Below are 16,534 nucleotides of genomic sequence, written 5' to 3' on the forward strand. Positions count from 1 at the left end.
GAATCCTTGTATATTAATTGTTGAAGATAAATTTTTGTAGATTAGTTATTATGGAAGAATTATTGTTAGATTAATTGTTGTAAATGAATTGTTATAGGTAAATTTTTGTATACTATTGTTGTATATTAATTGCAGAAGATGAAGTAGCGTGGGTTAATTATTATAAATGAATTGTAGATAAATTGTTGTAGATTAATAGTTACAGATTACTTGTACACAAATTATTGCAGATGCACTGTTGTTGATGAATTTTGTGGATAATTTTTTGTAAATAAATTTTTGCAGGTAAAATGCAAGGACACCATAAATAAAATGCTTCTATCAAATTTCAGTCTATGCAAATGAAGGTTGTTTAATTTTCCTTTTCCTCACAATTTCCCAAGTTTTGATCTAAATTTGTGTTTTCAATAAATTCAATTCATTATTTTCTTAAATATCTATTGATAGATATACTGTAATATATCTTCTCTGTTTATGTTTCTAGCATAACTGTAACTTTAATAAATACACACAGACTTTTGTAATTTCTTCAAATTTACAGAATTTGTAGAATTTTGTTGCAAATACGTATGGTTTCCAACAGATATAAAATCTGAATTTAACAATTAAATTATATTAATTTGGCGGTATCGTTCCCCAACCCAACTCTACTAACAAAACAACAAGTTTTAGGTAAAATTCTATTGCTTTTCAACCGAGTCTCCTGTTAGAATAATACACTAGTGCCATCACTTTTCTAAAAATTCGATATTTTTCTGTAGAACGATTCGTCTTGAACTTCAAGATATGCATTAGTTTCCGATATTATTTTTTATTAAAGTCAAATCTCTTTCAATGAAGCATTCTTTTGGGATCTGGAAAATGTCATGCGTGTGGAAGAAAATACGAAATACTATTCATTTAATTTTGCGACACGGTTCATTGTCATGGTGGAAGGGCAGTTTTTACTTCCTCCTTTTTTTAGTGCTTTTTATCATTTCAGCCTTAAAATATATCAACAATGCCATATAATAATCGCTATTGTTGTTTCTTTTTTATAGTAACTGACAAACAGAATACCTTGCGAATCTCAAGATACAAAAACTAAAACCTTGTCTGCTGATTTTTTTAGTCTTTGGTTGCTTTGGGCGATCTTCCACTTACTTTTGTCTGTTCAATTGACTGCCTATTTGACTTCGAAAGCAAGATGTGAATCTGCATTTCATCTATTGTGGCTTATTGAGCTAAAAACAAACGCTCTGCATTGTCTCCCTGTTATTGTTTTGCATTGGCTGTAAGAAAATATGGCACTCACTTCAAATGTAGTTTTCTAATTTATAAATATTTATAAAAATGGAGAATTAACCATCTTTCTCGTATCTTCAACTTCTTTGTAAATTTACGATCAGGAAGACAATTTTGTTGACTTTTTATGTTTTTCGAGACAACTGCCGAATTTTGGCGATTTGTTTGCTCAGCTTCATTTGTGTCTGTATAGCCAATAAGTCGTTAGAAAAGAGTCCGAATAATACTTATCAAGCCATTTTTTGTTTGAACAGTATTTCTTCCATCAGAAAGCAATGCTTCATAACAACATGAAATTAAAATTTTCCATTAGTTTGAAAGTTTTCAAGAATTGATTTACTTATATGACTGTAATTTGTAAACTAATAATTACATCGAGCTCCAATTTCGACAGGTACCATTCGAAGGTCAGTCTTTTATAAAAAGCATACATGTTTTTTTTTATTTGTTGTGCCATCAATATGTCAAGCCTGGGAAGTATTGGGTGATATGTTATATAGCTTTGGGATAATCAACTTGTATGGGATATATAAACTGACAAATTTTATGTACTTGGGTTCAATAGCCCAAAACATAGCAAGCGGAAACACACACAAAACACTGTATGTAAAAAACGATATAATGGTTCATAAACAAACTGAACTAGTTCCTCGATACATTAAGATATATTGGGCATCAAAGGGGATATGTGTCTGCATTTCGATTTCATATTGCTTTGCGATTCCCAGAAGTAATCAGCTTTTTTTAAAATGTTTCAAATCGATTTTATTCATTGGACTAAACAAATAAAGTCATATGTACACGTAAATGGTTGATTTGTTACTTACGAAAGGGCGATTCCCCAACTGGTTTCAGAAAATCGAGTTGCTGGTTTGTATATGTACAGACCAATAAGTGTTATAGAAGGGACAACAGTGACTGGTCCTATGAGACGTAGGAGATAACCAATGATTCCGAATGCCCCCATTAACGTATGGATGAGACCAGCGATGGCGAGGCTTCCAGAAAGCTAAAAAAGATATTAAATAAATATATAAAGCGAGGTTATTCGACTATGTCATAAACAATGACTAGGAAGTATATTTTTATGTGAAAATGGTTTATTTACTCTATATGAAGTTTCGGATTGCTTTATATCGACTGCAAAAACTAGGTGAAATAAAAATGTATATCCATATCGAAAATGGTATTACAAAATCGGATAAGGAAGATTGTTAAAAAAAAACATTTTATGAAAATTTTGAGAACAAAATGGAAAATTAATGTTTTATGATCTGTAGCCAGGATTTAAAATTATTTTTATTAAACTAGCTTAAAGTTATGGAGAGCGTTTCAAAAGTAATACTTCCTATGTTATTCCGCCCGAATGGATCAAAGGGAATTGCAAATTAGATTGTTATGATGATTGAACGTATGCATTTATGACATGACGGTTTCATCTCTCTGTTGTAAATATTAACGATCGGAGACTCCAAGACAACAGGCCCTGTCATGAACGTGGGTCAAATGAAGAGGTGCGTCATTGATTTCCTGGTAAAAGTGCATTGAGAATGCCGGGACTATGTAGAAAAATATATTCTGAATCACAAAATGGCGCTCGCTTTAATGGTATCGTTCCCGTCTTCATAGCTTGTCAACTTCTTAGTTAAAAGCATAGGACACTTTACATTTGGAACGACCCTTGTAATATGTAGTATTATCTCGGATATGAAAAAATTTCTATTTTATTTGATTTTTATATATCTGCAGAAGATATAAAGTTTACCGAAACGTTATATTAAATATAAAAGTGAATTTACTATAGTAATTGTCTGTATTTTTGAGATGAAGAGTTTTCATTGATTGAGATTGTCGGACTGACTTCCTCATCTTGATTGTTTTAGTCACAACGTTTCGACCGTTTTGCCCTCCGGCCTTCATCAGGTGTTTTGTAACGAACTAGGGAACCGTTTGTTAGGAGTCTCGTACCCAACACTCGGCCATGTGTCACTAGTGACATATGGCCGAGTGGCCCTAGATGTTGTATTGACATATGGTCGAGTGGGCCTAGACGTTGTATCAAAGTTTACAGTTACCCAAAGATGCTGAGTTCAATCCTGAACGAAGGCAGTGAAAAGTAACATTCAAAAAAGAGAATCAGCAACTATGTCCCAGAGCCTAGCTGGAGTCCGAACACGGTAGCCCCGTAATAATAATAAAGGGTTGAGTTCGAGACTCCTAACAAACGGTTCCCCAGTTCGTTACAAAACACATGATGAAGGCCGGAGGGCAAAACGGCCGAAACGTTGTGACTATAACAACCAAGATGAGGAAGCCAGACCGACAATCTCAATCAATGAATTTACTATGTTTCAATTTTTTATTTGAGAATTGATGTTGTATTATTTAGTTTATTTCGATTCAGCTTCTCATATTAAGTGTTATTCTTACAACGTTTCAATCTATGTAAACTCTGACCTTCTTTGGGTGTCTCATGTCAAACTACGGAATCTTTCTGTTGAACTCCGGGACTGCATTGAATTTCGAACGGAATCGTTTATTTAATCTACGGTGGCGGTGTGCTTTTGGTTCTTCAACCATCACGCAAATAAATTTCGACGAAGACTTCTTGAATCAGAGCACTTATCGCAAACCCAAACACAGTTAAAAGGCGTGGAGGTTGCTACAATTTATGGCTTTTAATAAGTATGTTCATATTAAAAGAACAAAATTTACATTTAGACACAGGTTAACTCACTTTCACAATAAAAATATACAAGTCAACAAATAACAAAACAAAGATATACTCATTTCATTTCAATTACACATCCATATTTGAATTATAACGGCTATATTTATTTCAAAAGGAACATAAATTTCATAATCTCTTTTGAAATATCTGAACAGCTATAATATGTTTAAAAAATTGGACTTCGACAGCTTTCTACACTTTGAAATTCCAACGACTTTTTTGTTCTAAAATAGAATAAAGACATTTTTTACATTTCACCCCAAACAAGGCACTTTGATATAAGGGGCTACTATCAGGGACATCAGCTACAGGGGTACTATGTAAGGAGTTGGGCAGCAAGACGCCGGTTCACGTTACACTTGAACTTCCGCATGTCAGGGTTGGATTTAGCTGCTTGTCGGGTTTGTCGTGGGTATTTACGTCGAGGGGGTACAAGTGTTTGCAGTTTGTCGGAGCATTCACTGTTAAAGTACTTTTAGAACAGGCAGAGGGATGCAACATATCGTCGATGGGACAGAGGCTGAAGCTTAGATGACAGTTCAGGACCTATCAGGTTGGTGACTCTCTTTTGAACATTTTCTAGGAGCGATAGACTAGTAGCAGATGCACCAGCCCAAATATGACAACAATACTCCATACATGGGCGAATGGTAGCCTTATAGAGGTACAGGATACTTTCGGGCGTTAGTAGCTTTCTAGCACGGTAGAGAGAAACTACCTTTTTCGCAGCGGTCCTGGTAATGCTCTCAATGTAATTGTTCCAACTCATGTTTCCTGTGAACGTTAGGCCGAGGAGTTTAAAAGAAGAACTTTCAGATAAAGAATCTTTGGTAATTGTTATTGGTGGTAGAGAAGGTTTCTTGTAATTATTAAAGGAAACAAGTTTAGTCTTGGCAACATTGAATGTGACCATACATTTTTGTCCCCATTCCACTAAAGATTGGAGGTCATCCTCTAGTGTTTCTGACATTTATTTAGATATGTGTTCATTTGTTTTCCTGTCGTGTCTGTTATAGAGCGTAGCGTCATCAGCATATACATCCATCTCAGAGACAATTTTGTCAGGGAGGTCATTTATGATTATTAGGAATAATAGAGGTCCAAGGGTAGACCCTTGAGGCACTCCCGCATTTATATCATATTGTTTAGATGTACGACCGTTGAGGACAACCTGGATTTTTCTCTAATCTGAGAAGGATTTATTTATGTTAAGATACCATATGATCTGATTTTCCTGAGAAGACCTTCATGCCATACCCTGTCAAAAGCCTTAGACATATCTAGAGCTACCGCTCTATCCTCCCCTGCTTTGTCCAGTGAATGGTATATACGTTCAGAGATTACAGTTAGGGTGTCTGCTGTAGAACAGGCTTGCCTAAATCCATATTGTTAGTCGGTCAGAAGTTTAGCATCTGTAAGGTGATGGACTAGAGCTTGGTTGATTATGGACTCAAATATTTTGGCGAAAAAGTGGGAGGAGGCTAATAGGGCGATAATTTACTGGGTCAGTTCTTTCGCAAGAATTCTTGAAAGCTGGTACTACAGAAGCAGTTTTCCAGCAGGCAGAAAAGCAATATTAATTAAGGCATTAGTTGTAAAGTTTGGAAAGAACTGAAGCTACTTCGGCTCCACATGCTTTGGAAGTGTCAAGATTTTTTATGATAGCATGCACCTGAGACTTTCAGATCGTCTAGTGTGGCGTCTGTCCGCAAAGGAAAGTCAGGGAGCGGGTGGTTAGCAGGGTCCAGTGTGGAGTTGGAGACAAACCGACTGGCAAGCATGTTAGTCTTCTCGGTTGCTGAGCAAATAACCTCATGATTGTTAGATAGTGGGGAATTGTTGGTTGCCCATTATTTACTACACTGTTGTAGATTTTTCAGAAGTCACGGGTTCCTAATTTCTGTGCTTCGATGCTTTTTCTAGTGGTTTCAGTAAATTATCCCTTAGCTGTCTCTATTTCTTTCTTGCAGTTACTTCTGGCTTCTATATACTTCTGTCTGTTTGAACTGGACTTATGTCGATTAAATTTGCTGTACGCATGCTGCCTTTGCCCAATTGCAGCTGCACAAGTAGAAGTAAACCATTCGGGAGAGTGCGGCTTGCTATAAAGTTTCCACGTGGGAACATGGGCTTCAATTACCGTTTTGAACCATTCGGTGGTCTTATTTTCACATTGTGCATGAAGTGAAAAGATATTTCGCCATGGGGCGTCTCTGATGAGATCCTTGATGGCTTCTAAGTCAGCCTTTTTATAATACCTCGTTATTTTTAGCAATAGCTCTGCAGTTTTGGCTCTAGAGTTTAGGGCGATTTCAACCATTATCACTGCATGGCCCGCGTTCCCAAGTGGGCTGTGGCCATTCGTAACACAATACTCGGGAACTGTGGTCAGAAACAGATCTAGACGTGATGCGTGTTATTCTTGCTGGTCTGGAAAACGGGTTAAAAAACGTAACCATCCGTGATAGGGAATGAGATATAGAGAAGCTATGTGTTGTGCTACCAGCTGCGTCTGTGTAAGTAGAAAATCCAAGCCAGTTGTTGTGGTGGACATTGAAGTTACCAAATACATGCATTTGTGCGCTAGTGTCGAGGGATAGTGCTGTATCTATACTGCCAGAGATTTTGTTTATTAGGGTCCAGTCCTGGGTCGAGGGAGAGCGGTAAAGAAAATAAAAGTAGCTAATGTTATGTTGCATGTTTAGTCTAAAGCACATAAAGGCTTGATCGTCCGATTCTAGTTTTGTTTCCCTAGTCGGGGAGGGTGTTTCGAATATAGACTCCAAGCCCGTGCATATGTCTGTCAGAGTCCTTACGGCAGAGTGGGAGAGAACCGGGCATGTTAAAGTAGTTAGAAAGGATGGAGGAGTGTAGGTTAGTCTCACTTAGTGCTAAGATATTCGGGATGTTTGTTAGGAGAAATGCTTCAACATCATTTAAATTAGTTCTAAGCCCACGGAAGGGAGGAGGCAATTTGTTATTGTTTGTGTTTTGTTCTGGTTTAAACGTAATTTTAGATTGTACTGTAATTTTGTTTCAGTTTAGGTAAGGGGTGCTGAACAAGTGGTTATGCAGAATACCAGATATGCAACACAAGTAGACCATCAGTTGGCCGTCCATCTACTAGGATTGTGGCCTCAGGAAAGCCCACCGGGGACGAGTGAAGGGTCCTTTTCCATGCGCGACATGGCACTACAAACATCCCGATATTATTCAACTGTTGATGGAGCAGCCGCTCTAAGCGCTACCAAAGAGTTAGGGCCGCTGTACTACCAGTCGGTAACAGCAGCCAGAAACAGTCAATCCGGTATCCTCAACCAATTAGATGATGGTCAACCCAATGAACTTGCACTGGCATTATATATTCAAGCACTCTCAAGTGCCCAGTTTAGAGGGATGGGATGTTTCGGGAGTGGGAAAAAAGGGTGTTTATTGCCCTAGTCAGGAAACAAGATAGACCACGTGTTTCTGTCGAATCCCTGTGATTCGACCTCTACGCCTGGCTAATAGGCAAAGAAGGAGTATGAAAGCCAGGCGATAGACAGTGCTTATCTATTCCTTAAGCAATTTAGGTTTGCAGACCGGTAATTTGTTTGAGTCACCAGCTCTAGGAAGGTTGTCATTCAAGACTGAAGAGGCCTCCGTCCCCTTAGGTTTAGCTTCAGAGTCTTCCTTCTCCTAGATGGATGACCTGGGGAGATCTACGGGTCCATCAGCACCGAGGGGGTTTTCCCCGCGCCTGGGTCCTAATCCAAGTATTTCTGCAACTCCGCGTGGGTTTCCAGTCCGTTTTGCTTGGCCGAAAGATAATTTGACCATATTTTTAGAGGTGGAATGGTAATTTCTATTAACCGGATATTTTCACAACAAGTATATTTTCATATATTGTACTGATATTTTATTTTCTTCAGTTTAATCATCCCGGTGAAGTCTTGAAATAACGATGAAACGTTGATGAACTTGATTTGTTCGGATTCATCTCTCCGTCTCGTCGGAATATTATTTCTTTTATTCTCATCTTATGTTTAAAAAAATCTCGTTCAATCTACAAGGTTATACACTTTAAAGTGCCAACGACCTTTAGTTCTGAAATAGAACAAAGATATCCTTTTCACTGCAAAACCTATTAGGTTGGCGTCTCTAATGAACCCTGTATAAGTGTGAGAGACTAGTAGCAAATGCCAAGCTTGCACAAAACATATGAAACATACGTTGTAATTTAAACCATGCATATGGAAATAACAATAGATAACAAAAGCTAAGGACACAAATATATAAGTATATATGAAAAGGGTTTTGTTTGAAGCAATTTCTGCATTCATTCCTTCGCGAACTATTGTCCTCATCTTAGTATACGTCGCGGTTAATCATTTGAAGAAGGCCAGAGGATGAGTTGGCCGAAACATGGTAAAACAACAACTATGAAGATGATAACAACATATCGTATAAGAATGAATATGCATAGTTACTTACTAACACGGTGTGTCATATAGGATGTTAACTGTGTGAATTCCCAAAACCGATGGCAATTAAGCTTACTGAAACCGTTAAAATACATAAATTCAACTTTCCCATTCGACCTATCACAAGTCGCCACTCTAAAATATTCCTTAACCACAATCTTAAATATCCGACCATATTTACCAAGTAAATACAGTGTTAAATCAAATCTTTAAAACGAAGCAATTTGACAATAAAATTATTGTCTCGCTCAACGTAGAAAGTTTATTTACCGATATACCTGTCAAAAGAAAACGATAGATAAAACCCTAAACAATATTTACAACAACTTGTCTCTCCATGAAAATCAATAAAAAAAACATACTTAAAACGTTATTATTAATCGGAAGTTCCTTTTTATAACTACAAAGGCAACATTTACACCTAAATCGATGCAGTTATTATGCGTTCGGTTCGTTGACCGATTTTCAGTAAATTCTGCATGAATGACGTTGAAAATAAAATATTTCATATCACTATAAACCTTCTATTCATGTACCATATGTTGACGATGTGCTTATTGTAAGCCAAAAGAACGAACTAATACAAATACTTAACGACCTTTTCCAAAATAACTCTATACTCAAATTAACTGTAGAACTAAACGTTAATAAAAACAAACTTTCATTCCTCAATATTTTCATAGACACCTTTAACAATGCATTCAGCAACTCCAACTACGAAAAACAAAAGGCATAAATTCTTGCATTCTAAACGTTTGGTGCGAATTGCTTCACTGTTACAAAACATCCATCGTCAAAAACTTACTTAACCGCGCAAAATTAATCTCCTCCACTAACTCCTACTCCTCAAACTAACATATTAGCACTTGTTAAAATAGATTTCTTAGTTATATTGTCGACAAACAAATTAAATTAATGCTTCAAAACTTAAAAAATACCACCACAAATAGTAATATCATGCAGAGTCACAATCCGAATTTTATTAACATATTCTACTGCAATCAGATGCAACCAGACTTTAGATTTTAAAAAAAAATGGTCATTTAAATATCACAAATAGATACGTATTCCCAACTGACAACAATAATAAAATTAGACTTTTTATTTACTATTTAAAAAAATGTAAGACCTAAAACCTTGCAGTAAACACAATGCCTACTCAACCCTAAAATCATTGGAAAGAACCAACGTCATCTATAAATTTAATTGATTTTGTAGAGAGTGTAGCCTATAACAACTTTGAAACTGATAGTTACAGTGGTTACACAACTGCCACCCTATCCTGTCAGCTTATCATGCGTAATATAGATTCTAATGCAATTTTTCGACAGCAATAAATATAGCATACGCTCTCTGTTTATCTCAGCATTGTTTCCAGTCGTCCTTGATTTCACCTTATCACTGCACTGGAATCAAGCAGTGCCGATTCAGTTTGAGCTTGGCCGATAGTATGGGACTTATCATTAGGACAGATCCTAAATTTCCATAATTCATTTAAAGCAAACCTCGGCTTGTATGACAGCTGACCGGAACCTAATTTTAATCATCTATCACAAGTTTCTCTACCGCATCCGCATACTCTAATCTCCCTGAGAAAATTATACATATACCATACGGGTGTGCAATTAAGACTGGCTTGTCAAACCTTTATAGTATATGTTTTTGGCGGCCATTGAATAACATAACTTGTAATAACACGTGTTATCGTGGAACGAAAATAAAACATTTTGAGCACATGAAGCAAGAAAAGGTCGGCAACAATAGGAACACCGCTTTGCGTTCCATGGTTTTAATTTTGGTTTTGCAATATATCATTCCTTCGAAGAATCTGACAATGGCATATTGTCTTCTAAAAGAAAAAAATATCGGTTTGAAATATTTGCGGGCATAATTATGCTAGACTTAACGAAGCGTTCTTTTTCAAAGAATTTAATTCAATAATCAGGTGCATATGCTAAAGCGGTTCACACAAGAAATATTTATTCCAGATGAAAATTGCGGACATGTTTTTTTTTTATTCTTTGATAATAAAGGATTTAAGTGTGATAAATATTTTAAATTATTTTTAAAAAAAAATAGGATCACCATTGGAAAGTGGAAGCCGGAAGAGAGTGAGAAAGAAACTAGGTAGAAGAGACCAAAAGAGAGTCAGGGAAGATAAAACGAGAAGAACAAAGACCGAGAGAGGGAGAGAAAATAGATAATGGGCGAATGAGAGAAAGGGAGGTAAACAGATATAAGGGTGTGTAAAAAGAAAGGGGAGAGTGAAAGATGCAATGATACATTCATAAAAATAACAATTAAGGACAGATTGTTTTTATTGCTGTGTTTTACGGCATATCAACCAATTTCCGGTTATTTAAAGGCAAAACATGTTAAACGTCATGTTGCTCATATCTTTAAATATTTATTCATGGTGTTTGATAAAATCTTTTTTTACGGCATATCAATGCTTTCCAGGTTATATAATGCCGAATCCAATCTTTTGCCAACGTTTTTATGCTTCAAATTCTTTGTATATTCAAATATTTATTCATGGTCTTTGATTTAGTTGTTTTGCAGGAGAAACCAGTAGTTTTTTTTTTGGGGGGGGGTGAATTTGAAGAATATGGTTGAGTTTTGCGAACGTAAAAAAAAACGATAACATCAATTATTGTGCATTTTAGGTCAAGCAAAAAAGGTTTAGTGTATATATATATATATATATATATTATTTTTAAAATGTAATTATCCACTGAAACGTGTTCCGTCGTCTACGACTCATCAGAATGGCTGAATATAGCGAGATTCGAAATTGGGACCCCACGGTAATGAGCCTAAACCCTTTACCGCTGACCCATCTCATCAACTGTCTGGATATATCGCGATTTACTTAGATGTTGTTTGTTTTGGTTTTAGCGATATGTTTTTGAATTAATTCAATTATTTACGAAAGTGCATTTTTACCTAAATGCGAGTTGAGAATAATTTTCCCTTTAACCAATTTGGTACCCCACATGGGGAGCGGTATATATATATTATTTTTAAAATGTAATTATCCACTGATACGTGTTTCGTCGTCTACGACTCATCAGAGTGGCTAAATATAGTGAGATTCGAAATCGGGACCCCAGGGTAATGAGCCTAAACCCCTTGTGGCGGTTACCATAGATTTAACGACGTTGGAAAAAGGGTCACTATTTCGGTCGAACCCCTTTTTGGGGAACCTTCGAAATTAGAGAGAGAACAACAGTGCTGAAAAAGAAAGGTTGTGGAAAAGAAAACATCCGGTTATAATTAAGTGCGACGAGACTTTAGGATTGATGATGTTTTATAAAGGTTTCCAAGATTAAGGGGTGCAAGAGGATGGTACATTTTCTTCGATAAAAGTCTTTACCCAGGGAAACTGGTCCGTTGTGTGTTGATGCTTCTATCGTTTCCACATGTCTGAGACAGATTTCTTCTTTGTATCTCTCTCCAAGATAATCCTCTGTTCCGATTGGCTGAAAACTCTGGTGACGTTGAGAGAAGGAAGGAAGGGAAAAGTAGAAGAGTAGGGAGAAAGAGAGAAATAAGGGAAGTATACCGTAGCAGCATCATAGTAGTGGTTCACTACACCCTTACCTTTCGTAATTAATTGAATTCATTCAAAAACATATCGCTAAAACCAAAACAAACAACATCTAAGTAAATCGCGATATATCCAGACAGTTGGCGAGATGGGTCAGAGGTAAGGGGTTTAGGTTCATTACCCTGGGATCCCGATTTCGAATCTCGCTATATTCAGCCACTCTAATGAGTTGTAGACAACGAAACACGTGTCAGTTGATAATTACATTTTAAAAATTATATATATATATATATATATATATATATATATATATATATATATATATATATATATATATACCACTCCCCATGTGGGGGTACCAAATTGGTTAAAGGGAAAAGTATTCCCAAGTAACATTTAGGTAAAAATGCACTTTCGTAAATAATTGAATTCATTCAAAAACATATCGCTAAAACCAAAACAAATATATATATATACATATATATATATGTATATATATATATACCCTGAAAATAAATTAAGCAAAAAAATAAATATAAACTCTGTAAAATTATCTTTCTCAACGTCCAGAAACTTAACTAACACTATAATCAGCTCCAACAATAGAAAAATCAGCAAAATAAGGAACAACAACGAACTAGCATCAAACGCAAGTATCCTAAATAGAAATTGTAACTGCAGAATACCTGAAAATTGTCCGTTTGATGGGAAATGTCTAACCTCAGAAATAGTATATAAATGCGAGATAAAACCCGACAACACTAAAAATTTATTATTAATAATTATTAAATTAATTATTAAATCATAGACGCCTTCTAGCAATCAATGAACCAAAAACACCAAACTACCTGAATTACCTCCCTTTGGCCATTATAGGATACAAATCGACCCAATTTCAAACAAAATTAACTAACAATACTTAACAATATAATTGGATTATCTCCCTTCATTTTATACTACTTAACGATATGAAAACATTTTTCAAGTAGAATAACAATGAATCTTAAAACATTAAATAAAAATAGATTAGAATACCGTAATATTATACAAGGATTTATATATATATATATATATATATATATATATCTTTAATACACCCATTTTATTTACTCTCGTATTCAATTAAACTTTGAAACTAAAAGGGTCTTAAATCCGAGCACAAATATAATGATAATCTATAAACATTACCTGCCACTAATACGAAACTAAAACTAACCGTAACATTTTTTTTGCAAGGCTGTCACGGCCATAATATCGAAACAAAAATTTAAAAAATTAAGTATTGGGTAACAAAGAAATAACAAGATCTAATTTAGGAACCCAACGAATGGGATATATATTTTTAAAAATTTTAAATGGCTTGGGGCTCTCTGTAGCAACTTGTCATGAATCTGCTCTTAAATAAGGATACGAAAATTAGGCGATATAGTAATATTTAAATGGGATTTTCCGTAACCACAACAAAGGTAGATGTTTCTCGCATGCCTTCCTAGCTAGGAATTTCCCCTTCCTTCCTTCTCTTCAAAAAATGATCCATTGCCAAAAGTGTGCTTATTCATAAAGTCTGAAGAAATGCTGGTTTTGAAAATTTTCAAACCACATAATGCTTGAAATTGTCGAACTGGACATGGAAACAATTGTAACGTAAATTGAAATATACTTTTTGTTGCCACCAACACCTTGTTTTCAAATCTTGTTTTTGCTTACACAGTATATTAATGCTCAATTATAAAATTTCGCTCAAAGAAAGCGGACATTCGCCGGTAGTCGAATGGAAAATAATAAGACAAGCTACTACGTGTAGGGACCTAGACGACCCATGTAGATTATGCCTTCATGAAAAATTTTCAATCTTGTACTTTAAAGAACCCCAACATCTATTAAACTGTAGAAGAGAAATAGCAAACAACTGTGTTCACAAGATAAAATTTACTCTAGGATAGCGATACAAAATAGTTTTAAAACTAACAAAAACAATAGAAAATAAACAAATAAATAAATTAAATAAACATGGATATACATAAACGATCACACATATATGTATGCATGTATATGTGTATATATATGTGCATATATGTATGTACACACACACACATATATATATATAAACTAACGTAAAAAAAAAAAACAAAAAAAAACATTAACCTAGTTTTAAAAAGATAAAGAAACTAAATAGAGCACACATAAAGGAACAGGTCAACGAGAGGTCAAATAGGCCTTTGTCCGATAAATGCATACTCATTGGCTGATAGGAAGGGCGCGGTGGGTACTAGAAGGCTGATTGGCTAACTAAAATCTCAATAGAAGATGAGCATATAAAAACGACAAACAACCACAGAATTCGCGCATAAGCCTGAAGAGTCCTAGAGTGGATGAAACGCGGAATATTCAGTATAGCTTAATTGCCATATATATTTTATAAATTACTATATATATATATATATATATATATATATATATATATATATATATATATATAACGATGGAGAAAGATAGGGTGTGGAAGATAAAAGTGGGCCAGATATAAAAACGGAAGAAATATAGAAAGAAGCTGAAAGGGATGCAGATAGAAATATTACAGAAAAGGAAGTAGAGAGAAAGAGAGGGAGAATTGCAAAATATGTGATAGCGCTGGAAGAAGAAAAATAGACAGGAGGGTGGGGTGAAAGAGAAGGTGGTGGAGAAATAAAGAGAGGGTAGGCGTAGTGACGGGTGTGTCAAAGGCAATAGGAAACGGATTGTCTTTTCCCTACAATTTCGTTCATATTTTGCTCTCTTTTCTATCGCACTAATTCCAAGGGAATCGCTTAAAAAGGAACTCGCATTAAAGGGCGGTAATCTACTCTATATTTTGAGAGCGTCTTTAGTTTGAAGCTTTTTGTATCCATTGGTTTATTTATTGGCTTTTGGTGTTTTATGAGTGTTTTTATAATGTTTTCTTTTTTTATTATTTTATTGTACCCATTTTTGCTTCGCTTTCAATTATCTATTTAATCAGATTTCTTTATCGCCTTTTTTGTTGTCTTGCTTTCATCGATCTTCTCGTCTCTTCGTATAATTTAGCATCAAATAAGAAGAAAAAGAGTCAATGGGGATAGAAAAATAACAACATGCAATAAATTAGAAAGGAATTAAAGAAACTCAGTGAAAATCTAAGAAATAAAGAATGATATTAAAAGAAGGAATTTAAAAAAGAAAAACTAATAATAATAATAAGAAGAAGAAGAAGAAGAAGAAGAAGAAGAAGAAGAAGAAGAAGAAGAAGATAGGTGGAGGAGGATCGTTGGAGGAGGGGAGGACAAAACAATAACAACAGAATAACAAAAATAGCATCATATAATTTATTTGAAAAGAAATTGAAGGAGTAAAAACATCAAATCCTAGCTAGCACCAAAAAAGAAGAAGGAATTGAAAATGGAAGAAAAAAAATAGAAGAATAATGAGAAAAAAATAAACTCAGGAATATTGAATTAAAATGTAAAAATAAATTAAAAGGAGATGCGGAAAACAATACTGATTAATATAAAACCAAAATGGTTGTATTTATTTTTTCTTTCTTCCATTTTTTTTTTTTTTTTTTTTTGCAGACCATCTACTAGGTTGCTAGTTGCGTAAAAATCCCACCTATCATGTCTGAAAATGACACAATGTTTAACGAGTGAGATCGGAGACTGGCCGCTGTACAACTCATGCTCTCTACCAATCCAAGTTATGACAACAGAACCGTTGCTAACACCCTAAAATGCAACTCCGGCCGGTTTAACGTTGAGAGGGCACACCTTAACGAAGTTTCCAGTCATGGTTATAATCTTTGATGTAGGTTTAATAGAGGGCCGCATCATGCTACCTCAGATTTTCGATATGGCTTGAAAGTCAACACCAAAGTGTGCTTGGATGTGCTGAAGAGTGTGGTGATTCCCTAGTGCAATCAGATAGACGCTGGCAACCCTGGGTGTGGCAGCCGGACTCGGCGCCGTCCCACAAGTCCAAAGAGACACAGGCTTTGCTTCAGAAAGAGTTCTATAACTTTGTACCCTTTTCTCACTGGCCCCCTTCTACGCCGACCTGAACCCACTGGACTACTTCGTTTAGTCATACGCCGAGAATATCACCAACATGATCTCCCGCAACACCAAAGCCAGCCTGATCGCCGCCATCCGCCGAGTATTCGCCGAGCTCCCACCGGCGATTGTGGAAAAAGCATGCTCTCAGTTCCGGACCCGTATCGCGGCAGTGATTGAAGCTGAAGGCGGAAACAATGAATAGATGTCAGCTCTACTATATAATCAGCTTAATTGATTTTTTCAATAAAAGTTTTAAAATAAAGCTGTGGTGTTGTTTTCTTTATGGCAACACTTTTATCGTTCCATCCTATGGAACAACAAAACTAAGAAGGCAAAAAAGTAAGAATAAAATAATAAATAAGGAATTTAAAATACAAAAATGAAGAAAAGAAGAAAAAACATAAAAAGTAATTACAGGAGAACGAATAATTAAAAAAAACGA

At 35.4% G+C, this 16,534-nt stretch overlaps 1 protein-coding gene across 1 annotated transcript in view; it reads right to left on the reverse strand.

Moving 5' to 3' along the window:
* LOC145283867 (solute carrier family 23 member 1-like) overlaps nt 1-16,534 on the reverse strand; it is a 114,270-nt gene that overhangs the window by 36,373 nt on the left and 61,363 nt on the right. Inside the window, exon 5 of the mRNA XM_080132976.1 lies at nt 2,112-2,293. Coding sequence (XP_079989102.1) covers nt 2,112-2,293 — 182 coding nt within the window. The remainder of the gene's footprint in view (nt 1-2,111; nt 2,294-16,534) is intronic.

This window comes from Euprymna scolopes, chromosome 8, assembly GCF_053919585.1.
Source record: "Euprymna scolopes isolate OS-2025 chromosome 8, ASM5391958v1, whole genome shotgun sequence".
Lineage (NCBI taxonomy): Eukaryota > Metazoa > Mollusca > Cephalopoda > Sepiida > Sepiolidae > Euprymna > Euprymna scolopes.